This window comes from Colias croceus, chromosome 18, assembly GCF_905220415.1.
Source record: "Colias croceus chromosome 18, ilColCroc2.1".
In the NCBI taxonomy this organism is placed as follows: domain Eukaryota; kingdom Metazoa; phylum Arthropoda; class Insecta; order Lepidoptera; family Pieridae; genus Colias; species Colias croceus.
In genome coordinates, this window is record NC_059554.1 from 8237968 (window position 1) to 8264790 (window position 26823).

Sequence of the window (26823 nt, forward strand, 5' to 3'; positions counted from 1 at the left end):
TAGTTTATAATTTTACAGTTTTGAATGATGTGACGGCTTGGCACGCTTTAGAACTCGAGTGGCTGCGTAGTGACCACAGTGACAATGGAAAACTGTCCACTCTCATTGACGAGATTTTTGAATCCGTAGTTAACTCAAACATTTATTTATTCAATTAGGTACTTCTTCTAGAAGCACTTTTGAATCGTCATATTTTTAACATTTACCACCGATTTGGAAAGCAGTATCTATGGCGAAGAACCGGCGAGAAACTCTATATCTACTTAATTGCTCATTTAAAATCATGTATAAAGCTGAAGAGTTTGTTTGTTTGTTTGTTTGAACGCACTAATCTCGGGAACTACTGGTCCGATTTGAAAAATTCTTTCGGTGTTAGATAGCCCATTTATCGAGGAAGGTTATAGGCTAGGTATATTTCATCACGCTACGGGCTCCAATAGGATAAGTAGGTACATATATATTATCTTTTAGTGTACATTTCATTTCTTTTATTCATAGTTTAATTCTAAGGTTTAACTAATATAATATGAAATTCAACTAACTGAATGTTTAACTAGATAGATACGAACTTAAATTACCAGGATAACAAGTAACAACTAGGTAAATAAAATATAGCCCATGTTAACTATTTCCTTATAAATAAATAGATTTATTTAACAAAATCGTTCTCCGATCACCTAAGTAACTAGTTAGTTTAGTTTTAGTTTTATTTGAGATTTTGACTTTTATATCTTTGTCTAAAATCTAAATTGTCTTAATTTTCAGCTATCTCGTGTAACGCGAAGGTCTAATCAGAATAATTAATATAGATCTTCCTTCCTTTTTAACAATCTGGCAGCCGTTCAAGAAGTTTGTCTCTAATTTATTGAGAAAACAACTCGAATAAATTCTGAAAACACTATTAGGATTTTATTATTTTAGATAATACACTCTTAAGAATATTAACGTTCGCAGAAAGATTACTGAGGATTTTTTGTCATTTCATTATAATCTGTCATATCAATGAAACAAAAAATCTTCTCACTCTGGAAACTCAAGAGGATGAATGAAGCGTTGTCTTATTAATTATTCCACACTATTCCACATAGCAATAAGAAGTCCTGTCCCCTTATTGGTTATGTAAAGGAACTATAATCTAATAGATACATATGATTTTTCACATGTTATTTTCCCCTGAACGATTTACGTAACACGCAAGGTAATCGACACATGTTTTATACCCTGCTAATAAATAATAATAAAAATTATTAAATTTAAATTGATTCCCAAGCGGCCCGATCGGTCCAAGACAATAGATTTTCTATTGTGTCTGTGGTTCCGAGGCCTGAAAGCAATGAGCTGTGAACTAGGAGAGCATCGTACAAAAGTGAATATTCATAACATGCTACTACACCAAGGTAGCTATATATAGCTACTATTTATTATTCTGTGACCAAGGTTTTGTAATTTTTAAAGACCGAGATCGAACCCGGCTCTTATGCAACACTCACGCGCTAACCAATTGTATTTTTTTTTTCAAAACACGGTTTAACATTTTTTCTGGTAAATTCCTCAACCTATATGTGCATTTTATTTTAAGTACCTCGTTGTTCTAGTAACTAGTTAAATGTTGATGAGGTTACCTTGGAAATTAGGTAGACTGTTAGAGGTAGAATCTCATAAGCAGGTAAAGAAAGACCAAGTTACAGTCAAAAATGTTAATAATGAAATCAAAATTTTTGTATAGAATCTTCCAACTTTTATCAGCAATCCGGAGCAAGGATGATGTCGATGCATGCACATCCCGCGAATTAGAAAATACGTAGAGCTGCCGCTTCCGCGCCTGATGACTTTCTTTTCTTGTTGACCTGTGAGTAATTGAATAATAGGAAATACTCGTGCTCGCACTACTAGTGCGCTGTATATATATTTTGGACACATTTAGTGTTACCAGACCGATTTAATAACAGCGGTAGGTTTCAAACTAAGCAGATACTTGAATCAGAATAATCTATACTAATATTATAAAGCTGAAGAGTTTGTTTGAACGCGCTAATCTCTGCAACTACTGGTCCGATTTGAAAAATTATTTCGGTGAAAGATAGCTCATTTATCGAGGAATGCTATATTATATTATCATTTCGCTAAGACCAACAGGACCGTAGTAAAATCGCGGAGCACACTTAGTACATAATACATGAAAAGAACTAGAGATCATTAATTATTGTCTTATATTTTTAATGCTTTGATTTCAAATGATATATTATATACCTATGCCATTGAAGAATGGTCTTTACTAGAACGATTTTGATGTCAAGTATGTAATTATCCTTTTAAGTGAGTATATACAAACCACAATTACACGTAAAACATGAAAAGAACTAGAGATCATTATCTTGTTCTTTTTTAATGCTTTTTTTATCATGTGTGCTATATAACTTGGTTTCTTTTAAGGACCACCATGTGATGAACTTGGTTCAGTCTGATACCCTACAGTGTTTCTTACCAATGAATTATTAGTATTCTTATTAAATATCTACCAAAGTCTATAGATTTAAAACAAAATGTAAAAAGCACTTTTTTCAATTTGTTTAATGCTATTTTGCATTACATTCATAACACAATTTAATGGGATAGGAACCACATCAATGTAAGTTGAAATCAAAAAGTTATTAATCAACTTAAACTATTTATTTCTTCCTTTTACAAAATGACGTTAGGACTTTACAATAATTTCTCATTATATCATTTGCATACGCAATATCAATCACAGAAGAACGTGTGTCGTTCAATTAATGGACCATACATTAATTCAATCGTGTAAATCAAACACCCGATCCCAGACCCACTGCTTTATTGACTCACCAGTGATTCCATACAATTAAATCATAACAATTCAGACAAACAAAACAACATGTGCCGAACTTAAATACGTCACAACGGTCTGGCGCGTCGAGTAGTGTTCCGGATCTCAGTCTGCCTTCGGGGCCTCCAATAAATATCAACTTATGTACACGAGCCCACTCGCGACACAACCTCCCTTAAATATAACTTTTTTTAAAAATTTATAATTTATTTCGTTATGTCCTATCTATGTAGATCGTGGGCGCCGTGAGCTTCCGAACGACAATTCTTTCGCTAGATGGCGCTGTTTACAATCACATACGCAAACTGCTACCGCCCATAAGCAATCGACTCCTCTCTCTGGTTTGCGCGTCACTTTCACCCGTAGAATTACGTCATCCGGATATGTCAGAATACCGTAACAATTACACTGGACGAAACCTAGCTAATATACAGATTCGCTGTATACGTCAGTTGTACTGTGATTAAGGCATCAGAGCACTGTCAGTCTCAGGATTTGGGGGACAGGGGACCCTCGGTAGACGGGTTTCAGTTAGTACCGTTTCGTTAGCACCGATAGAAACAATGCGAGGTTCATGCAGCGATATTTACAAAGTGTAAATTTTAAACTCGATTTGGGAAAGATGTCAGAAAAACAAAATTTAAAACTGTTACTTTTTACACAAAATGTGTAAAAAATCTGTATTATGTACAAAAACGTACAGTCAAAGTTTGGTCAAATCACAGGTGAAATGTATGTAAATATTTGGCAAGTGTAAAATCCACAGTGATCGTTAAGGAATGCTCGAATGTAACTGACCTTTAGGTTAAGAATTTAAAATCGCGATATTGAATTCGTAGCCTAAAGATGAACCTAACAGGAAGGGCTAACAAAATTTTAAAGAGCCGTAACTCTCGTATTTAAGAATACCTTGTGACTAAGGACAGAAATCATATTATAACTGTCAAAATTAAAATAGGAATAGACAATCTCTTTACTATAAAATATATTTGCTCTGTTAGACATAATTGAAAATAATTTCGGCTAACATAGCAAAATCACTTCTATAACAATGTTCATCTATATCGGACAACTATTGATTGTGGTTTCGAAGGGAGACATTGTTTACTTTCCCTTACTTTTCAGTTCAGAAATATCGCAACGATCTGAATCTATCGCATTACCATCACGCATGAAGTGGGACATATTGACAACTGCTATTTATTTTCATTAGAAAAGTTACAAACGCGAAAGACAACAAATCTTAATCAAACATTGCCAGAGACCTGTTTTCTTTCCCTTTTCAACTTTTCGTTATCTTTACAATTATCGCGAATTTATAGACTATAGTGAACTAACGCGTTTTACCTTTTATTTACACCAAGCGGCGCTTGTGAGTTCTTAGAACAGTATGTTAACTATCATGTGAGTGTATTTGCTATAATTCTATAAACATTTTCTGCAGAACATACTTTGAAATAATAAACACAATACAAATATTAAATAATACACAGACATCATAGATAACATCTGACAGAAACTCACTAAGCCTGCAAAAATTTAGTCAACTGACACAATCACAACCTAATGCAATCAGTGTCTAAATAACTAAGAAGAAACTATATGCAACCGCCCTTATCAGTTGACAAACTTGTTTACTTTACAAAACTCTACTTTATTTCAATACTTAAGAAACAATTTGTCATGTTCAATTGCAATACAATTTTGATATGTGTCTCATAGACAGATCAAAACTCAATCATACATGAACATCACAAATTGTCTCTGCAGTACACAAAACGCAAAATTAATAAACCCATCTTTGCCAACTACGATCAAAGTACACCATACCTGCCCTGCCCAACTAGCGAAGCAACATGAAGTACATCGTTAGTTTCCTAAGCTCAGTTGCATATCACCTTCATAGTTACACCACTCAACCGCAATCACCGGCACACAACTTGAACACTAACACGCTGACCGAGCACGCGAGCACTACACGTTAAATGTCATTCACTCGCGACCGCACGATCGTCCAGCCGGTGTCCACACGTCATTTCAATCTTCAATAAGGCCAGCGACGGTGCCACTAGACGGAGCCGGTTGGCTTTTCGGTCGTTGTTGTCGTCACTTCGCGACGGGTAGACTGCAATGTGTTGCGTTGCGTCCGCTCGACTGTGCAGGTGGGTAAGACGCGCCAGTGCACGGGCCGGGGGTCCAGTGTGGGGGCGCGCTACTGCGACGGGTACTGCGCGGACGGCATCGCCGACGCGTACATCACTGGCTGCGGCGCGCCGCCCCACGAACCGCCGCTGCCGCCCGGCATGCTCATGCGGTACCCCGCTGAAAATCACATTTAAAGTTAAAGTATAGAATATGTTTGACCATGCACCCGTGAGGTAAAATATGTTTGCAAACAAACATGTTTATTATTTTGATGCATGTCAGTCAAATTTTTTAACATGATTTTTAATCATTTGGCTATGATTATGATTATGATTTTTACCATCTTAAGTAATTTAAAAGAAGTGCACTATTCTTGAATCCATGTAAGGTTCAAGGATGGTACAGATATTTCTCCTCCTTTCATCAACTTTATTGAACCAAACAAAATGTATGTTTATAATAATAATTACATTTTAGTAACATTCAATAATTATGAAACACTTTTTCCTCATTAAAAATGTATAACAATAATTAATTTAGAAAAAATATTACTTAATAATTTATGACGAGTTATTACGAGATTTGGTATTCCCGCGAAATGTTTTAACATAAAATGAGTCGCTGGCATCCACTTATAACAATATTTGAAATAAATGTAACAATACTGCAGCAAATAATTGCTTTTTCCTCCTGGTTATGCAACTCAAAAGCTGATAAGAATTTTATGACTTTGTGACATGAGCCAAAATGGAAAACATTTTGAAGAATCTATTAGAGACCCAGATTAAGTGAATGTTGATCATGGGTTAAATATCAAAATTTTATACAAATCCAATAAACAACACAAGTGAAAAATAAAAAGTTAAAAACTTTTTATTTTTCATCGTATAAAATAAACAAATTTTGTGCTTTAAAACCTCTGTAAACGTCTAAAATTATAACAAATACAAATGAGAAAAACAACGAGAGCTAAGAATAAAAGTATCATCACAGTTGTACTACGATAAGGTGAGATAAGGAGCGATAAAATTGCGATAAATTATAGGATTCGACACGGTTCGTCACTTGGGAATTTTTTATATTGTTGTGAATGTAAGGTGGTTAAAAGTTAAGATAAAATAATTTTTATTTAAGATTAAATAAATATAGTAAAAAAAAACTATATGAAATTAATGTATTGTCATCAATCCTTGATAAATGTACAAATTTTAAATTAAATCTATGCTTCTAAAGTGAGTCAAAAACGAATATAAAAAGAGTCGATTCCATACAGACAAGTCAGTTACATACGAACATACAGGTGAAGCTAATATAAGCGTATTAAAAGAAGCCGAATTTGAATGCTTATGAAAAATTAAAAGTTATAAATCTAAACAATTGTTGTAAATGACCGAATGATATCTATCGATATACATATTAGGTTAATGGTAGTGACGTAAATCGCTAATGAATATGGATTTATGTACTTTAAAATGTATATTATACTCCTATGCTACGAATTTCTATGATACTTCTTAACAGTTTACTTCGTTTCCTGCGCGTGCGCAGGGTATTTTCAAATACATAATTTCAATTTTAACTTTTTATGTTATAACATACTTTTCAAAATTGTGTATGCACTGCATTTAAGCGGAATTCTCTATATAGAAAACATACAAACATAAATTAATAGTATTTTTTTATTGTACTAATATTATAAATGCGAAAGTAACTCTGTCTGTCTGTCTGTTACTCAATCACGCCTTAACTACTGAACCAATTTGCATGCAATTTGGTATAGAGATATTTTGATACCCGAGAAAGGACATAGGATAGGTTTTATCCCGGAAATCCCACGGGAACGGGAACTATACGGGTTTTAACTTGACTGCGCGGACGATGCCGCGGGTGGAAAGCTAGTATTAAAATAAGATTGATATGCGACATGTGTCACACACTCTTCATTACAACAGTACCTTTACTGTGAATGGACTCAATCTTGAAGTATTTTTCGCTTCAACAGATGTGCTTGTAAACAGTTTCTTTTAGGGTAAAATATATTTATATATTTTTTTAATTAGCTGTACATTGAAGGTAAACAATAATACAATTAATTGTATAAAATTGTGTATTTAAAATAAACAGACTAAAAAGAGCCATACGCAAAATCAAAAAATGCTATTTTCTGGATCCTGACATATTTTAATACTTAAAAAATGGCATTACTGTTTCCACATGTGAAATTGAATTTTGCATACCTTGGAGAGGTAGTGCTCTTTTTATATTTTTTAATATGATGTTCCTCATTACATTATGCTAAATTAATAAAATTGAGAAAAAAAATTAGAAAATTACAGCAGCCGAAGTTAATCTAGTTAGTTCAATATTTGTTTAGAAAGTGTAATGTGTATCTTACCAGCTGCTGCCGCCTGCGGGTTGCTATACGCATACTGTTGGTAGTAACCCGGCGCCATGTAGCCCTGTATCGCGGGGTAGCCCTGGAAAATGTATCAATTCATAAGAGGGCACATATTTCACATGCAATCTTAATAAAAGGACATAAATTTCTACAATAACCAATACAAACCTTATGTCTATTTATTAAAAACTAGTATATTTGTAGAGATTAATAATACTGTATTAACACATAGTTGTGTGTGATCCATTAGATTAAAAAAGGCCTATGTGCTCACCCAGACCTTCCTCTGAATTAAATTTCATACAGTTACTATAAGCCTTTTTTGTGTAAAACAGAAACAAACATCCATCCACCCTTTAAATCATTCACACTTAAAATATTAGTAAGATGGGATATACTGAACCATACTTGTTATATAGGATACACATTACACTATAAAATATGTACACAACATTCTAACATGCTCTAGAATTATAACTAATCTATATCGTCAATGAATATATTACTTTGAAGAAATCATAAGAATAATTTCTCAAGTGGTCAATGCATTGGTAACAATAGCATGTATAATGTTTAAAACAATTGATCATTAACCGAAGACATAGTTTTATTCATAGATTCTTGAGACAAATTAGATACTTTAAAAACCTAGTTAGTATAATGAGGTCAGGTATTTTTGTTCAGTAGGTACTCATTTTAGTGTAAATCATTAATTAAAATTCATAAAAGAATAGCGCAAGTTCTTAAAATAGATTGCCTTAAAATCTTTGTTGTAAAAACTATATTGTTAATTTTAACCATGATTATGATTAGTGGAACACAAAATAAAATAAAAATTGAAATAAAGACAAATCAATAAATCATCCAAATTATTGATTCTATTATGCTGTATAAAACTAGTTTTCGATGTTTTCTCAGAATATCCATTGTAAAAACGTCAGCAAAAATGGCCACTTACGGCGTTTAACCACCTGTTACACTATATTTGGCCGTGACCCTAATTTATGCGCGGACGGCGAAAATTGCTTCGCAATACATACATATTATGTTTACTAATAATTTCACATCGCTATTCAAGTGAGACCATTTATTAAATGTAGCAGAGGCCTATCATTATATGTAATTATTAATGGAAATCAATACAAAATAATAAAATATCATAGGCTTTTTTAAAATACTAACAACATTAATTATTGAATATGAAGTTCGACAGTCAAAAATAGCTTTCGTTCAAATAAGTATATAAAGCAAAATTTACAGATTTATCACACCTACACATAGTTTAATAAATAAAATGATAAATAGATTTGAAGGTTAGCCTAATGAAATAATTAAGTATACACTTAAAACTTGTTCAAATATCAGTAACATTACTACTAACTGTAAACAATGTTTATACAGTACATTCCAGTTATAATGTATTATGCATTTTGTTGCGTTAAAGAAATCATGATTTTTATAAATCACAACTAATACATAATATTATAAAAAAAAAATTATTGAAAGACAAGTTTTTTTTTTATATTTTATACCCTTTTGAATCTTTATAGGTTTTACTATCTTATTTTTGTCTTTTATAGGTGGCCAATCCAGGAGCCAAAACAAGCAATAGGTAATTAACAAATAAAAATTACATCAAATAATTAGTAGCAATAAAATTAACATGTCAGAAATGATTAGTGCAATGAACCTGCCTCACACGGTCCTTGAGTGTGACCCAATTACTGAGATAACCAACACATGCAGAGTTTTCATTTGTCTTCAGATAATTACATGACAAAATCTATACTTTAAACGTTTACCTACAACTATTAATCATGTAGTATATAAATGGATTTTCTACACGCTGAAGTCTCTCACTGCATATGATATGAAGCTAATTATTTTAAAGATTAATGAGTCAAAATACACTACGAGTTTTATTTGAACATTGCATACTGTAGAAAGTAAATAAATTTTTGTATAGCAAATTAAAATTATTTGACCACAACAAAGTTTAAAATAAAAAAAATTTACATTAAATATTGCTATCCTATCAGTACAAATTAAATTCTTATTGGATGAACCATTGTACATCCAAAATAAATACAAGTATTACATTTAATACTTGTTGAATATAAGTAACCTTACACCTGTTCAAAATAAATGATATGCTGTATAAGTATTTTGGCTGTTAGCTGATAAGAGTAATGTAAACTTAACATTCAAATAAACAATTTCTTTAGCACAAAGGAATCTCTGTGGCACTTTCTAAATAAACTGAGACAGCAACAATGTGCTTTTGTTATGGAGATATGTATATTCATTCAAATGGACATACCACATGACTAGAATTATTAAGCACTAATACTAAACCTAGGTTTGTTCCTATACATGTATTAAAAACGTTTGTAGATAATTTTTGAGGCATAGAGCTAACTTTCTTTTTTTTAATTTCGGGTCACTAGTTTTAGTGTATTTTAAACTTCTCGTAAAGGTACAAAGTTCACTTTTTGTATACAGTATTTGTAATGAGTTTGTAAATATTTTTGTATAAAATTTCTGTAGGTAAAATAACAAACATTATTTATAAAAACAAAATAATATTTTCACCCTGACCTCAAAAAAAGTTTCATCAATATTTTGGCAAACAAAATAGAAATACTTATGTTCAATAAATTTTCATTGTAATAATGGAAAATTAGCTAGGTGTAGCCATCAATTTTGAAATTATTTTCATTTTAATAAATTGTTAGTAAAAATTATGGAGTTAGAATGTAATTTTCAGGTTTTATTACTTTCAAAATCATTGATCACCATAGAGTCCTGTTATCATATCCATGGAAACCAAATTAATTAAATATACCTATATGAAGACTTGGTTATTTTACTACATACACCATTACACAGAAATCCTACATACAAAACATAATAGACCTAAGCATAACAATAATTTATTACATAAACCTTCAATTATCATCAGTTTACACATCAAATTAAAATAATATAGTTATATAATGATTAAATTATGGGTTTGCTTATTTACCTGAGCATACCAGTATCCCATTCCTTGTTGATACGCATAGGGGTATTGTGTTTGTGCTCCCATTGCTGGCGGCGCTGAAGGTGGGTTGCTCGTACTCTGCAAGATAATATGAGTGATGAGATTCCCATTCTAATAATATAAATCAATTATATAGGATTCTCAACATACCTGACTCTCATTGCCTCCATTCTCTTTCCCCCAGAAACATTTTACTGTGTGTCCACTTATTTCTGTATTATGTGTCGCTTCTATAGCATGAGCCGCTGCTTCCTTCGTTGTAAACCTAATGAATGCATATCCTTTGTCCCTGAATACTCTTATATCTTGTATTGGACCAAATTGTGAGAATGTGTTCTGCATTAAATCTTCAGTAATGATATTACTAGTAAAACCTCCACAATATACAGTTGTGTTTGTCGGTGAGCTTTGGTTGTAAACCTCGTCAAATGTCGGCTGTTTCGCTCGTTTATTGGTCGGCGCACCTTCGTTTGCACCTTTGGCTGGAGGCTTACGTGTCGACCAATTGGTACGTATAGAACGCGAGCCCAACCATTGTCCGTTCATAGCCTGGATTGCCGCCTCAGCATCAGCCTTTTTAACAAATGACACGAAGGCATAGCCTTTCGATTTGAGTGTTTGTGGGTCGCGCACTATTCGACAGTTTGAAATCTCACCAAATGGAGCGAAAGCTTCTCTTAAAATATGTGTTTCAATCTCTGGCGACAAATCACCAACGAATATGTGATGATGGTTACTTGTGTCCGTCTTGGGCTGATTACCCGGGCTTGTAGCCCAGTTAACCTTCATTTCCTTGTCGAGAAATACTCGCTTGTTCATGGCGGCCAGGGCCGTAGCCGCCGACGTGTGATTTGTAAACTCAAGGAACGCATAAGGGTCGTTACCTGGTTCTCGTATTATTTTACAACCTTTTACCTCACCTATTTGTCCGAATAACGCGCATAAGAATTCTTCTGTCACACTCGCGTCTAAATTACCGACGTAGAGAGTTTTCGGGTGGCTTTCGTCGCCCATATTAGCTTATATCGTAATCTAGCGGTTACTTTATTACGACTATGAACACTAATTATGAGAATACTTGCTAAACAACGTGTTATTTCATCACATTAAACATTGGATGACGGATAAAAGAAAGAAAAATGTCGCAAACAGCGCCTAGAACTTCTCGAAAGACGTTGCTGTTGACTCGTGAAACGTTCACTTTTCGGAAACAAACGCATCTATAGACGAATTTCCGGTAGAATGTTTTTAAAATGTTGGAGGGAAAATTTTTTCTTCATTAAATAAATCAAGAAAAGAGTGTCTTTGATTGTAAATATTAAAATCTCAAAAAATTGTTTACTACCAATAATTAAACCTATTTATTTATATTTTGAATTGCATTTTTAAAACTCTAATATCGACCCATAAACTATTATAAATATTAAAACATAGACAATAAAAATATCTTTTCCGGAAACGTGTGTCGCTTTGAAGGCTCATGAATCATCACAAGTTCTATTTCTATTACAATAAATTGATGCTTGATCTGTATTTCTATTGGATAATTTAGATGTCAAATCTTAACAACCTATACGAAATTGATTAGTGTATGGTTTACGATTGTAGACAAGCAAAACTGAAATTAATAACAAAATCTGAAGGAGATTTTCTAATGATGCATTTCAATTTTTTGTTTTAAAAATTAAACGGACCTCAAAAACCTATATTATTTAACTAAGATTTTAACCGTACCAGGAAAAATCAATGATTATTTTTACCTTTAGCAGTTGTAATGTTTCATACAATGTAATGCAATGTAAAAATCAATATCTTTACCGAAATAATAATAATTACACGAGATAAACAACAGCCGTTTAAACATTATTACTAAGGCCGCGTTTCCATCTGCAAGAAAACTTCCTTATGAAATGTCCGACAGTCTGTCTGACAGCAGCATGCAAGTCTACTTGCAGGAAACGCGGAGACTTGCAAGCTTCTTGCAAGCTACTGTCAGACAGACTGTCGGACATTTCTTGCGGAAGTATTCTTGCAGATGGAAACGCGGCCATATCTTGGGCCATATATGTTATACATAATAATTATGTAATATTATTATGCTCGTTGATCAAATCAAAAGCACTAAAGTATAGAGTATAGACCATTGACAATTATTTATATCTGCGTTATCTGCCGACTGGCGACTGCCATCTGCCAAACTCCAAAGTGCCAAGTGCCAACAATAATCGGACGATAACGACAGATGGGCTGTGAACAAGAATATAAGTCTAAATTTGTTAAATATTGTTAATAGGGCTTTTTTTATAAAATATGTGCATAATTTATAAATAATTTTTACAGAAAATCGATATTTTCAATAAACCTTTGCAATCGATTTTACTGTAAGGTTATTAAATGCGGATCAAGTACACGTATGCAGTATTTGTGTTCATAGTTTGTGTTATTTAGGTAGTTTAAAATGAAATAACTTAAAATAATACAAAATTAAACGTTACAATGTTACCTTTGACTCAAAAAGATACTCGCCATTCACGCGGTGGTGTTACCGGTATCCCGGAAAAATTCGGCAACTGGTTTAGACTCATTTATTCAGACAAGAACTCGAGGAATTTATTCCTCTTCCTCATACTTAACTTATCTTTTGCTTTCGTCGAACTGTTCTATGGCATATGGACCAACAGTTTGGGTAAGTTTAATTTATGTTTCTTATTATTTTATTCTCTAAGAATCGCACATTATTATTTTCCTATTTGAAGATTGGTTGTATTATTATAAATTTATAATTGGTACCATATTGTTTCTAGACTATATAAAAATGCAAAAAATTAACTTTACTGTCATTTTACTGTATACCTAATTTATTATAAAAACCTGTCTAATCAGTTCTAAAATAAACGATACTGCAATGTATTACAATCTATTTTTAAAGTTATTATTCTCTTTATAAATATGTTTACTTTTTATAAGCATTTGTAAATTACAAAAAATTTTACAATCAGTAAATGATATTTCATCATCATCATCATCAGCCCATATACGTTCCCACTGCTGGGACACGGGCCTCCTATGAGGGTACAGGCCATAATCCACCACGCTGGCCAAGTGCGGGTTGGCGGATGACACATGTCGTCGAACTTTTTAATTCTTCGACATGTCGGTTTCCTCACGATGTTTTCCTTCACTGTTCGAGCAGTGGTGATGTTACAACATGCGCAGATAAATTGAAAAATCAATTTATTTCCTGCGCGCTCGCCTGGTCTCGAACCACGGACTTATCGATTCGAAGTCCGAGGTCTCACCACTGAGCCACCACCACTCAAATGATATTTAGTAGGTATATAATTATTAAGCCAATATATTGAGCAAAATATGACAACTTGACATCCTATCAATCACAATTTGTACCCAAAAGACAAACAAATTATTAAATTGTCTCTTACAGGTTTGATATCCGATGCTTTCCATATGTTCTTTGACTGTACGGGCTTGGTGGCTGGCCTGGCTGCGTCCCTGATATCAAAATGGAGAGCAAATGAACGCTACTCCTATGGTTACGCGAGGGCTGAGGTGCTAGCTGGCTTTGTAAATGGCCTGTTCTTATTGTTTATTGCATTCTTCATTATGAGCGAGGCTGTTGAAAGAGCTATCGAACCACCTGAGGTATGTATGTCTATGTCTAATATAAAGCATACTTTATATTAGGTTTAGAACATAAGATATTGTTTGTTTGAACATGCTCTGGAACAACTAAAATTCAATATTAATAGTTAATTATTTAAAAATTGAAGTGAATATATTTGGGGATTATCTGGGATTTTATTGTATTGCTCACATCATTTAATCTATTTAACTTAAATTTAATTTATTTTCATTGATTAATATATTTGGTTTTGAAACATTGTAACATAAACATTGACTGCCTCCTTGGTACAGTGGTTGACGCGTGAGCGTAGAACCGAGGGGTCCTGGGTTCGATTCCTGGTGGAGACGAAGAAAAAAAAATGTCTCGGTCTGGCAGGTCACAACAGGCTGATCACCTACATGTCTCTAAAGAAAATTGATCAGTGAAACAGATGTATGTATAATGCATCTGCCCCTTAACCCACTTGGGGACATGGGACTTCACATCACAACATAAACATTGAGAAATATAGCATCTAAAAACTATAAACCAAACTGGTATTATTATTACTATAAATTCCTAGAAATGGAATTGAATAGTCGGTCAATGGAATGATATGGTATTTATGTAATAGCTTTCATGGCAATTAATGGCTTTCTCAAATTACTGTAATCTAAAAACTATTGAAAAATTGTGGCAATAGGGTTGCCAACTTTTTTATTTTCCTAATAATTAATATTATTACATAGGTCTGAGATGGACACTTTTTTATGTTTAAGAGCCTTTCTATTAACGTAAAAGATATCATATCTTTGCACTGTTACAAAAAAATTTGTTAGACATAAAATTTAAAAACCAAATAAATTTGGTTTTTGCATTCTTATCAGTAGATGTAATAACTTAATCCTTACTAAATTGTGATATTGTTGGATAACTATACTGATAACAGATCTTACCATTCATAAAGAATTACTTTTGCCTAAAATGAAACAATGACGGACAACAAATTTAGAGCAAGTAATATAAAATACTAGCTTCCACCCGCGGCTTCGCAGACATTGTTTATATAATTGTCTATAAATTATTATATAAAAACCTTCTATATTTTCCACAACAAAATTCTAATAATCCACAACAAAATCTGTTGCATACTTTTTAAGATCTAAGCGTACATAGGGATCAACTTACAGACAATGGGAAGGGACTTTGTTTTTTTTGTTTGAAGTGATAAGAATTTATACAAATAGTGACATCCATTTTTCTATTAAAAATCTAAAAAGGTAGTCTAAACTGGAATAATAAAATTAAGTGGCCAAGTGAATACATAAAAGTTGTTAAACTGGTTTTTTCTCACAATATACCTAGCCAGTTTCAGATAATAAACAAATTCAGGATCTAGATTTTCTGAAAGTATTAAAATTATACCCTGTGTATAATTATAATACCTATAAGAGATCTGTCATCTGTCTGAGTGTCGCATCATTCCAATAAACAATTTTTGGAATTGCTTTTTCATAAACAAACTTAACTATTATTTGTGGTTTTTGTATATTGAATCAATTAATTATTGTTACTGATTTCAATTATTTGTAGATGGGTTTATAAAGACGGAAAGGTGTTCAGTTTTTAGGCATCTATACAAAATTTGCTAGAGATATGTTTTATGCTGATTTTTCCATTTTTCACGATATCGAAATTATTATGTGATCTTGAGTACTTATGTTTGAATTACAAACTATCACGTTTTTATCAAATGATAAGTTGACGAATCGGCACGTATTTTTTCCCAAGTTAATTTGTTTTTCGTTACGTTAGCACTTTACAATAATGCCTTTCGTAATACCTACCAAGTACCAACTTTCTATCATTCCATTGGTTCCTATTACATATTAGGATAAATACTTATCATTAAAAAATAAAATGTCAAATAGGTACCTACCTAGTTTCGAAAGAAAAGTTTTAGTCCATTGAAATGTTACATTTTTTTGGCCTAACCTTGCGTTTTTTAGAGGACGCAATTTTATTTTTTGGATGTGTAGGGGGGTTCAATGTGAAGCTAAAACCAAGTTTGTGGGGTCGCCACCCTTGTCCCACGGCCGCCATCTTGAAAATAGTGGTTGAAATGTTTTTTACGATATATCTCTTAAACTATTTATCTGATAAAAAAAATTGTTAATATTATTTGTTGCAAATTAAATTCTCTACAACTTTGGTCCAGTAACTTTTTGTCGTAGAACTATAAATAAAAAAATTATAAGCGAAAATGTTCAGAAATTAGAGCTATTTAAATGTTTCGATAAAATTGTTTTTTATCATTTTACAAAGAAATGATATCAGACCATTTTTGTAGATTGTTTTTCGAGGAACAACTTTTACGTACAACATTTTTTCATTACGTCAATAGCTAAGGTTTTACAGCGCTCTGAAGTGAGTACTATTTTTCAGTACTCTTAACTATACATATATTGGCTATTGGCTCTTTTCCCATGCAGCACTGCAAGAACAGAACATTTCAGCCCTGCTTTCGACGTAAAAAAAACGTGCTTCCAGACTCTATCTACCTCCTGGGTGGTGGGGAAAAGAGTCAATAATTAATTATTAATAATATTACAAAATTAATTATTAAAAATATTATAATAACAAAAAAAAAAAAACAATTACTGATGACAAATAATTATTAGTACCTACACACATAATATATGTTTAACGTAGAGCTAAGAGTACTGAAAAATAGAACTAATTTCGGAGCGCTTTAAAACCTTAGCTATTGACTTTATGAAAAAATGTTGTATGTAAAAGTTGTTCCTCGAAAAAAAAATCTACAAAAATGGTCTGATATCATTTCTTCGTAAAATGATAAAAAAAAGTTTTATTGAAAAATATAAATATCTCTATTATCTGAACATTTTCGCTTATAACTTTTTTATTTATAGTTCTACGACAATAACAAAAATTGTAGAGAATTTAATTTGCAACAAATAATGTTAATAATTTTTTTTATCAGATAAACAGTTTAAGAGATATATCGTATAAACCATATCTTCCGCTATTTTCAAGATGGCGGCCGTGGGACAAGGGTGGCGACCCCACAAACTTGGTGATAGCTTCACACTAACCCCCTCTACACATCAAAAAAATAAAATTGCGTCCTCTAAGAAATGCAACCCCAAATGTAACTTTTCAATGGACTATTTACAGACACAGAGATAGGTGTAAGTAGGCATGTAATAAATAATAATGTACCAGAAATTGGCAAAAAATGCGATTATAGATCGAATCGAAATAAAAATAAAAGACTTCAAACTAGATGCTAGTTTTTACAATATGCAAAATACTTTTATGTATAATAATGTTTAATACTATTTTCAAAAGATACAACGCTACTTGATTATTATTAAAAGGTCAAATGTATAAAATATGCATCATGTAAGTTGAAATATAATTGGAAGATATCAGCCATACGGCATTCTTTGAAGTTATAGGTTTTTTTAAACATGATATTAAGAACAAATAATGACGCTCGTCTGGGTTGACCCGGGATAAAAACAAATCCTATCCTACTAATATTATAAATGCGAAAGTTTGTGAGGATTTGTGTGTGTTTGTTACTCTTTCACGCAAATACTACTGAACCGATTACAATGAAATTTAGCACACATATAGAGGGTAACTTGGATTAACACATAGGATAGGTTTCATCCCGGAAATCCTACGGGAACGGGAATTATGCGGGATAAGGCGCTTAGATCTCCTATGAAATTGTAATCATTTAAAATCATTACTTTTCAGGTAAAGCACGAACGTCTACTCTTGGTGTCAATTCTCGGGTTCTTAGTGAACATGGTTGGTATTTACGCATTCCACCATGGCCACGGACATGGGCACGGTGGTCACGGTCACTCGCACGGCGGCCATGGCCACTCACACGACCACGGCCACTCGCACGACGACATCGAAGCGCCTACGGGCGCGGGCTCGGCCATCATGCGCGGAGTATTCCTCCACGTCCTGGCCGATACACTAGGTTCCGTCGGAGTGATAATATCCGCCATTCTAATGCGAATGTTCGGCTGGATGAGAGCAGATCCAATTTGCTCGATGGCTATCGCGCTGTTGATCGCCGCGAGTGTGATTCCTCTAGTGCGGGATTCGGCGGGAGTGTTAATGCAAAGGACGCCGCTTTCGATCGAACGCGCGTTACCGAATCTGTTTACGCGCGTCGTGGGCCTGGCCGGCGTGCACGCGGTGCAGGAGCCACACTTCTGGACTCTGTGTAGTGATGTTCATGTTGGTGCTATAAAGCTAGAGGTAGCGAGAGAGGTGGACCCGCGGTATGTCACGGAACAAGCCGCTAGAATATTCCGAGAGGCGGGCGTGAAACATTTAACAGTACAATTAGACTATTCTCCGCTTTGATGAGTACTCGTGTACAGTTTGGTTGTTTAATTTGTATATAAGATAGAGTAAATGAGTGTTATATAGCATTTGCACATACGAGAGTGTCGCAGTTTTATTTATGGTAATCGGAGACTGAGCGAGTTACGAATTTGACAATTTGGAAAATGAATAAAAATGTGTGCAATATGAGAAACATCTTTAGTATTCATGTTTACACCTCTGCAATAGCTTATTATTTCGGCCGAATTTATAATAGACTTTGTAGGAATCAATCAATCCTAGAGAAATTATTATAAAACACTAACCAACATTAATTTTTACTAAAATCAGTTCATAGTTCTGTGCTTGTAGCATAAACTGCATTATTCATGCGTAAATTATATCTAGACTAGTACAACTGGAAAGACTACAGTTTTTTGCAATAAGTAATTTGATATGCGGTGCTCAGATTATGTTACCAAGTTACAGTAAGAGATTATAGAACTCGGGTAGACAATTTCCTAACATTTTTATAAGATTAGAAGAAATAGCAGGTACAAAACACCAAAGTTATGAGGCGAATGTAGTGACCTCTATAACTTGAAACTATTTTTATCGAAGCCGCGAAGATAGATTAGGAAGTTCGTTTTTTTTATAGAAAAATTAATTGTTATCAACGAGAAATTTTTGTATCATAAAAAGTGTCAAAAGTGAATAGCTAATTGACCATATTATGAGATTGTTTTAAACTCCTATTCGCCGGTCAACAAACCGTATTTTTATTTTTGTTGATTTGAAAATCTGCAATACCTAACATATTATTATATGTCGTATGTACCTATATTATGTATTTTATGATTTTAATTCTAGGAAAATATTAAAAGAAAATTACTTATTCTATTTACACTTTTTTATGCTTTCTATTTTTACTTACTTTTATATTTTTGTAAAATGTTATACATTCCATGCAATTGATATTTACATACCTATTTAAAGTTCTCGTTGCTAATATTATGTTTCCTTATAAATTAATAAATATATTATGCACATTATTTTACAAAAGCCCTATTAACGATGTACTTTTAATTACGAAAATGATCGAGAAACGGAATATTGCTTGTTACATTATTTGTCTAGTTACGAGAAAAAGTATATATTTATGTAATGTTTTTTAACTATATTTATATAAAATAAAATAATTTTATTGAGAATGGTTGCAAGCACGCATTTAACGATTTCCCTCTCACCGATATGGTACTGTAAATATTAAAAACCCAATATTGTAAAGTTACAATGAAGTTAATTGTTATAATTACCATTTAGTATTTTCCTTAAATTAATATGGCATTTGAATTGTAAGCAATAGTGAGAAGTGAGAACTACATTAGGTACCCAATATAATTTTAATTGGATGCTTGTCGTTTGTCACTTGTGTAAAAATTACATTTCATTAATTAGCAGGAAATTAAATTTGACAAATAAATCATTTGAATAGATTAAACTTTTCTTGACCAATTTTATAATAATACCATGTATTAACTTATTGATTTGGTCCTTTTTACTGTTTCTTGGCTTAAGTGTAACAAAATATCGCATTTATAAAGGTGTTTACAATTGAAGAATTTATAACGTAATATTATTGATGGGAATGCCAATCCGCAATCGTTTTACCACTTATTGATGATTATTTAAATAAGTGATAACATAGTATTAAAGAGAACAAGTAGGCCGTCTCCTGAAGTTGAGCAGCGCACGGTACCTAAATTTCTGAAGCGCAGGGTTCTCACATGTCACGTTGATATTTTAAACAATTTTATTAAGGGGAGGCTCCCTAAATTTTATGTGAATTTGCATTAATATTCTGAAACAATCATTAAATTAAATATTTATTTACACACATAGGTACAATCAAAATGGAACTTTAGTTTATGATTTATTGGGTCTATTTCTTTACATGTACAAGACAGTAACGTAATTGTAAAATTTTCACTCGATTCATTTTTTATTCAAAAATGATGCCCTGTTTGAAGGATTATTACATTTTAAGATTTACTTGGACTTTATGTCTAAAATAAATGTTAACAGTAAGAAAATATAGTTTACTATCCAATCCCAAGATATTTCTTCTCTAAACCAATTACTACTTTAGTTATAAACGAAATAAAAATTGAGACTTACGAGATTTAGTTTCGAGCTCGAACGCGATCAAAGAGCGCACGCGATATTAAACTTTATTACGGCTTTGTTAGCTTCTAGCACAGTAGCGGTCTAACCGGTCTCTCAGTGCTAGAAATTATGTTAGGGATTATGCGCCCGGCGTCCCTAAGGAAAACCGTCGTTGAGAAAGTAACCAAATGACGTTGTGTGCGTGCGTCAAGCTTGCGTACGTATAGCGTACGTACTGGGGGCGTGGCAAACGCTCCGCGTACATACAAATGGCGCTATGTACCTTTGTTTGAAGATAACTTACTTGCTCTCTTTATACTATGGTTATACTAAAGAAATTGTATTTAAATTATATAATTTGCAACATTAGGTAAGTTCGTGAGGAGCTAAAAATATTGTCACAAAGTAATAAGTCAACATCTATTGGAATTAATTAATATAATACGAATTCGCAAATAATAAGGGTATGAAATAATGAATAATTATCTACATTACGCAATAGTTTTGTTTATAAGAAAAAATTGTTTCAAGTATCTTAATTTTATAACCTAAGTATACCTATATGTAAATTATTTTAATGTTACATCTTGATCTATTATTTATGGTTTTCGTACAGATATTTTTTGAAGGAAAGGTTTTTTAAGAGAAATATTCGACAATCCACAAGTGAACAAGTTACTCGCACTTGTTTTTTACCAAGCATAATATGTATTTATTTAGATTCAGCAATAAAAATTAATTGAATACTGGTATTTTATTTACCTAATCCTTCTTTCATGATTAATTCTGCAATCATCATTTAGTATATAATTTTGGAGAATAATGCAAATTGCGAACTATTAATAAGAATTTAATAACATAAATTTTATCTTGCAGATAATGATCCAATTATCCATGGAATGTCAGCTAGAACGAAGTAAATCACAATTTCAATAAATATATAGGTTTTTAACTTACAAAATATATCGTTATTTACTAATTTATTGTAATATAAAAAAACACGCCATTATTTCAAATACTTTTATACATCCTTAGACAAAATCATTCATATACATACAACAAAAATATTAAATAAATCTGTTTAAGTTATTGTATATTACGCGACGCCTCGACCACTTTTTGCCGCGAGATCTAAAACGGTGTAGCCACAGCATATTATAAGGTAAGTAATCCACAAATTAGGTTTGTTCTATTGTTACGTCACCAAATGTATATGTATTTGTGCAAAAACATAACAGAGTATTAAATTCATAAAAATAGGACAATTTAATACTTATTTACTTATGCACATTAATCGATAAAAACTTGCAAATTTTATTCAACTTACTTCTAAGAATGATATCATTTTATAGGTAAAAATTATTAGAAGACGCGGGACACAAGTGTGACTACACCCAAATAAATAAAGTTGTTATTCAATAAGTTTCTTGGCTTTGAAGTATCTACGGAGGTAGAGCACTTGCCACGTCGCCAGTCCCAACAGGCACACCATTGAAAATATACTGAAGAACAGGACTCTGTTGTTCGTTGACTCTGAAATAAACATTTTATTGTAGCAAAGTCAGAAACTTGACTGTCATGTATAAATATCAATAATTATCAACTTTGCATTATATGGAAATGAACGCAAAAAGCTATGTGATTCAGCTAAGAATAGGAAAGTCAATGACTTTCATATGTCTATTGTTAGTCAGTTTATTTTGCTTGCTTGCCCATATCCCCATCAAAGGAGAATGCCCATTTTTGGTACTGGTTTTTCTCATGCATCAAGACAACAATATATTTAAAAAAATCTCGGCAATTTAGAGGCCTTCTTACCATCGGAAAATATATTTTGAACAGGGAATGTTTTGTAAAATCTAATAAGACATGTAATTGTTTAGATCCGTTATTATAGATTTAGTGTCCATTACCGTTTACATTTTTTCTACAGGTTTTTTCTCATGCATCAAGATAAAAATACTATTAAAAAAAATCTCGGCAATTTAGAGGCCTTCTTACTATCGGAAAATATATTTTGACCAGGGAATGTTTTGTAAAATCTAATAAGACATGTAATTGTTTAGATCCGTTACCATAGATTTAGTATCCATTACTGGTTACCACGGTAACCAAGCGGTAACTATTATGACATTTACTATGGTTAATACCTAGCTAATATTATTTTCATTGAATTATAAAAAATCAATTAACATAAAATCACTCTGTAAGGTATTGTTTTAAATACACTGTAGGTTGTTTTAACATATATAGTGAAGTAAAATAATATAAATATATATAAGAAAATATTATTATGACATAGCTTGTAAGATAGCTTGGAAGGTAACCAGTTATTTCTTATTTGTTTAGCTTCCTTCGAATATTTAGTGAAAAAATGATTCAAACAACAACAACAATATGCAAACCGAATAAAAACTCTATTGGCATTTTTTAAATATATATTTAGGTTTTCTTGAAATTCGTCCCGGAAGATTTCTGGTGCCTACCTACACTAGCCGATGAACAGATAGACTTTGTCTGAAAGCATAAGCTCTACGCATAGATTAAATATTATGTTAAACGAAAAATAGCTTTCAGACAATAAAATACTACCTAAATCACACATAAACCTAACTAAATCGGGTTTATTTAAGTTTTGAGGTTAATTCACATTTTTCTCAATATCTTGAAAACCCCTGTTTTTATCACAAAAAAATGTATTGGTAAAAATCTTTTGAATATCGAAGAACCCCCCAAAACCACTCTGGCATTGACGCAACACTATACTGTGGTCCATACTTTCATGGGCATTCTCCTTTAAATACAAACAATTTTTTTAAGGTTATATTCGTTTGAATGAAACCCAATGACGTCACGAATATGGCGCATAATCGGTCTTAGTTGAATCACATAGTATGAATTTTCAAATTCCTTTACCATTAGTGTCCCTCATTTCCTCTTCCCTCTTCCTCATGAGAGTGAAGTCCTGGACGATAGCCTCTGAGAGATCTTCCAATCTTTTCAACTCCAGTTCCATTGGCTTCAATTTGGCGGCTTCACCAATCTATATATTATATACATTAGATAGTAGAATCAATTATGTTTTGTTTAAATTGTCTGCTTTAATAGTCTATTTCAAAACACTCAAAGTCTAGTTAATAGGGTTTTTTTTTCAAACTTGAACAATACCTTGCTATAAAAAAAATCTCTTTTATAGTAAAAAAAAACAAAGAACTGTGATGTTACATTTTCTTTCTTAAAAGTTAAAACAAACAAGGATTTAGGATTTGTGTAGGGAACTATATAATGTCGCCTCTACACATAGGCCAGCGCATTCGCCAACGCGCTGTGGGCAAACGCGCTTGTGAGTAATCCACACATTGGGAGGTCGTTCAGTATGGTACGCGCGGCAAGCTCGCAAGCGCGCTGGCCAACGTTCAAATACCTACCACCAACGCGCAAACGCCCGTTCTACACATAGACAAGTGCATGTGCCAACGCGCTTGCCAACGCGTTGGCCTATGTGTAGTGCCGGCATAAAATGGCCAATACATGCAAACTCTTTAAAACACTCATTGTGTATACCTACACAGATGATAAAATGATATCAATCACACATTTAATGCTGTTAGGTAACATGATAATAGTTAAAAACACTCACACAGTAAATGGAATAGCAATGTACGCACATTTTGTGATAAATCAATCTGGATTTTAATATTAGAGTACAAACTTTTAAAATTATCTATTTTTGGAACCTCATACTGTCCATTTAATAAAAGCACATAACTGAACATTACGGACAGATGATCATTTTCTTATTAGACAAAAAAAAACTTTTAAAAGGCATGTAAAAATTAAGCCAAATATTATTAGCTAAAATAAATACAAAAATGAGAATAAGCGCAATAGCATGCTGTAAAAAAAATAATGCAGACACCCAACCATGTAAATAAGCACACATTACCCATGTATTCTAGAAGTTGTAGTTTGTGAAGCGCACCAACAAAAAGTAGAAACAAAAATAAAATATAAGCATTGCAAATTAAAGTAAAAAATAGAGCGTGTGTGCCGAGCACACGTGTCAGAAGTGAAACTTCTTTGGCAAGATTCAAAGATACCAAAATCGTCGCCTTAATCCATGACGTGCGGTATTGCCATGACACTACCTTTAAATTTTACTGTCAACCCGCCTAACAAAGTTTCACTTCAATAAATAGAAAGTGGAAATAAATAAAACTTAAATGCATATTATATTGTAGTAAAAACTAAAAAGTACTAACAAAGTAGTAACATCTACAATAATAATATATAACCATATATTTGTATTTAAATTATTGCAGTAAATACTTACGCCTTCATAGTTTTTAGCTTCAATTCCTACTTTAATGTCTAAATGTACATCTTGTGGCACACCACGGCGTTCTGAAAAATAATACAATACATTACTATTTATTTATAATATTTCTGATATGAATGTTCTATATCTTTAACCTACCTATAGTGTTTTAATTTTAAATTGATAAGAAGTCACTGACACACATAAACAGTCATATTTTTTATTGAATGTATTACCAGATTTTTAACATTCAGGTCCTTCTTGTTATAGGCGTTAATATCATAGTTGATTGGAATAATTATTAACCGACTTCAAAAAAAAGGAGGAGGTTATCAATTCGGCCGGTATGTTTTTTTTTTTTTTTATGTATGTACACCGATTACTCCGAGGTTTCTGAACCGATTAACGTGATTCTTTTTTTGTTTGATGCGGGATGGTGTCGAATTGGTCCCACAAAAATTTTATTTGGATAGGCCCAGTAGTTTTTATTTTATGAGCATTTTTGTCTGTAGATATTTGTGAATTTTGCAAGTGCAAGTTTGAAGTCGGTTGTTTTAAAGTTATTACTTGTTTATCATAGTGTATCTATTTTATAAGATAGTAGCGCATTGTGACAGAAAAATTTGTACTGTAAGAACAATGGTCTAGATATTGTGGGTGAAAGTTACCCTCACCAAGGACCATGGGTTTTCATTCATTATTGAATAACAAATTTACCTATGCCTTTTAATTACGAACACAGTTAATCATCCGAACAAAGTATAGAGAATGTATTAAGCAAGTAATATTATCATTAAAATATAGATTAATCATTCATGATAAATGATAATGTTTATTTATCAATTACATATTATGAAGTAACAGTTTATACATTTCTTCATGCACATACTCCACATAGTAAAAACTTTAAAGGTTTTTTTAGCAATCAAGTCAACTTATATTTCGTTTTTTTTTTCATACTTACCAGGTGGCATTTTGGATATGAAACAAACTTCAAATGTATCATATGTTTCTGTCACAAATGTGAATTTTCCTTTTTTAATGTTATCATTCTGTGCTAAGATGTGGCCTTTTGAGTCTTTGACCTGGCAAACAAAACAAATAAACATTTTAAATGAAAATAGTCTGGATACAATATTGTCATATTGAGTGGATCAGTTTTCACACTTCATTTATGTGTCTGATGATGTGTACTTTATTAAGATTAAATCTCGACCAATTACTAGACTGTCTTGTATTATAGGCTAGCTGGACTGAATACCGAAATTTATATGGCGGTAACCTTAACAAAAATACATGTGTAATGTAACTTCTACTTACAACATAATCTACACGTTGACCAGTAACTTCTGTAATTTCATATTCTCCAGCGACTAGCACGTTTCCTTGTAACTCTTCTTTTAAACATTTTTGGGTGTTAGGTGCCAAACTCCACATAATAGCATCGCAGTTACACCAAAATATACTTAACAAGATAGCGAGATATTGTACCTCCATTTTGCTATTATATGTTCTTCTATTTATAAGCTAAATAGTATTATACATGTCATAACTTTACGAGGAGAAAACAAACATAATTCGTATTCGTTTGAAAAAGATACCGATGAGTTGGCCCGACAGAAGAGAAACGTCGTCGTGTGTTTTTTAAAATAAGAAACTATGTCGTGGATGCGAGGCTATTCGCTAGATAGATTTTAATTTTTAAATTATAAAATTTTCTTTATATTTTCGTACTAGGTGTATATTAAATACACTGATAATAATTATTTTTTATAGTATTATATGCATACATGAATATTTTAAGTAGTCATGGAATATTTTTTTACCAACTTCAAAAAACGAGGTTACCAAATCGATATTTAATGTAAAATTTACTAAAATTACATAGTTTGATTTAGTCTATACAAGA

At 32.3% G+C, this 26823-nt stretch overlaps 3 protein-coding genes across 5 annotated transcripts; 1 reads left to right on the top strand and 2 right to left on the bottom strand.

Annotated features, from left to right (window-relative positions):
• Window positions 1-2655: 2655 nt before the first annotated feature.
• On the bottom strand, window positions 2656-11644 carry LOC123699702 (nucleolysin TIAR). 2 transcript variants are annotated; one of them, XM_045646715.1, is made up of 4 exons: window positions 10582-11644; window positions 10414-10509; window positions 7386-7449; window positions 2656-5167 (listed from the first exon to the last, which is right to left on the bottom strand). In XM_045646715.1, exons 1-4 carry the CDS (start codon window positions 11443-11445, stop codon window positions 5058-5060), a joined length of 1134 nt encoding a protein of 377 aa, XP_045502671.1. In that variant the 5' UTR covers window positions 11446-11644; the 3' UTR covers window positions 2656-5057. The 2 variants fall into 2 exon arrangements, with proteins under 2 accessions (XP_045502671.1, XP_045502670.1); XM_045646714.1 differs by having other exon boundaries at window positions 7386-7467; window positions 10582-11643.
• Window positions 11645-12641: 997 nt separating this feature from the next.
• On the top strand, window positions 12642-18646 carry LOC123699703 (zinc transporter 7). Its single transcript, XM_045646717.1, has 3 exons — window positions 12642-13117; window positions 13874-14091; window positions 17843-18646. Exons 1-3 carry the CDS (start codon window positions 12928-12930, stop codon window positions 18467-18469), a joined length of 1035 nt encoding a protein of 344 aa, XP_045502673.1. The 5' UTR covers window positions 12642-12927; the 3' UTR covers window positions 18470-18646.
• Window positions 18647-21602: 2956 nt separating this feature from the next.
• On the bottom strand, window positions 21603-26551 carry LOC123699704 (transmembrane emp24 domain-containing protein bai). 2 transcript variants are annotated; one of them, XM_045646718.1, is made up of 6 exons: window positions 26235-26551; window positions 25879-25999; window positions 24930-25000; window positions 24543-24551; window positions 23513-23639; window positions 21603-22129 (listed from the first exon to the last, which is right to left on the bottom strand). In XM_045646718.1, exons 1-6 carry the CDS (start codon window positions 26409-26411, stop codon window positions 22008-22010), a joined length of 627 nt encoding a protein of 208 aa, XP_045502674.1. In that variant the 5' UTR covers window positions 26412-26551; the 3' UTR covers window positions 21603-22007. The 2 variants fall into 2 exon arrangements, with proteins under 2 accessions (XP_045502674.1, XP_045502675.1); XM_045646719.1 differs by lacking the exon at window positions 24543-24551 and having other exon boundaries at window positions 26235-26549.
• Window positions 26552-26823: the final 272 nt, after the last annotated feature.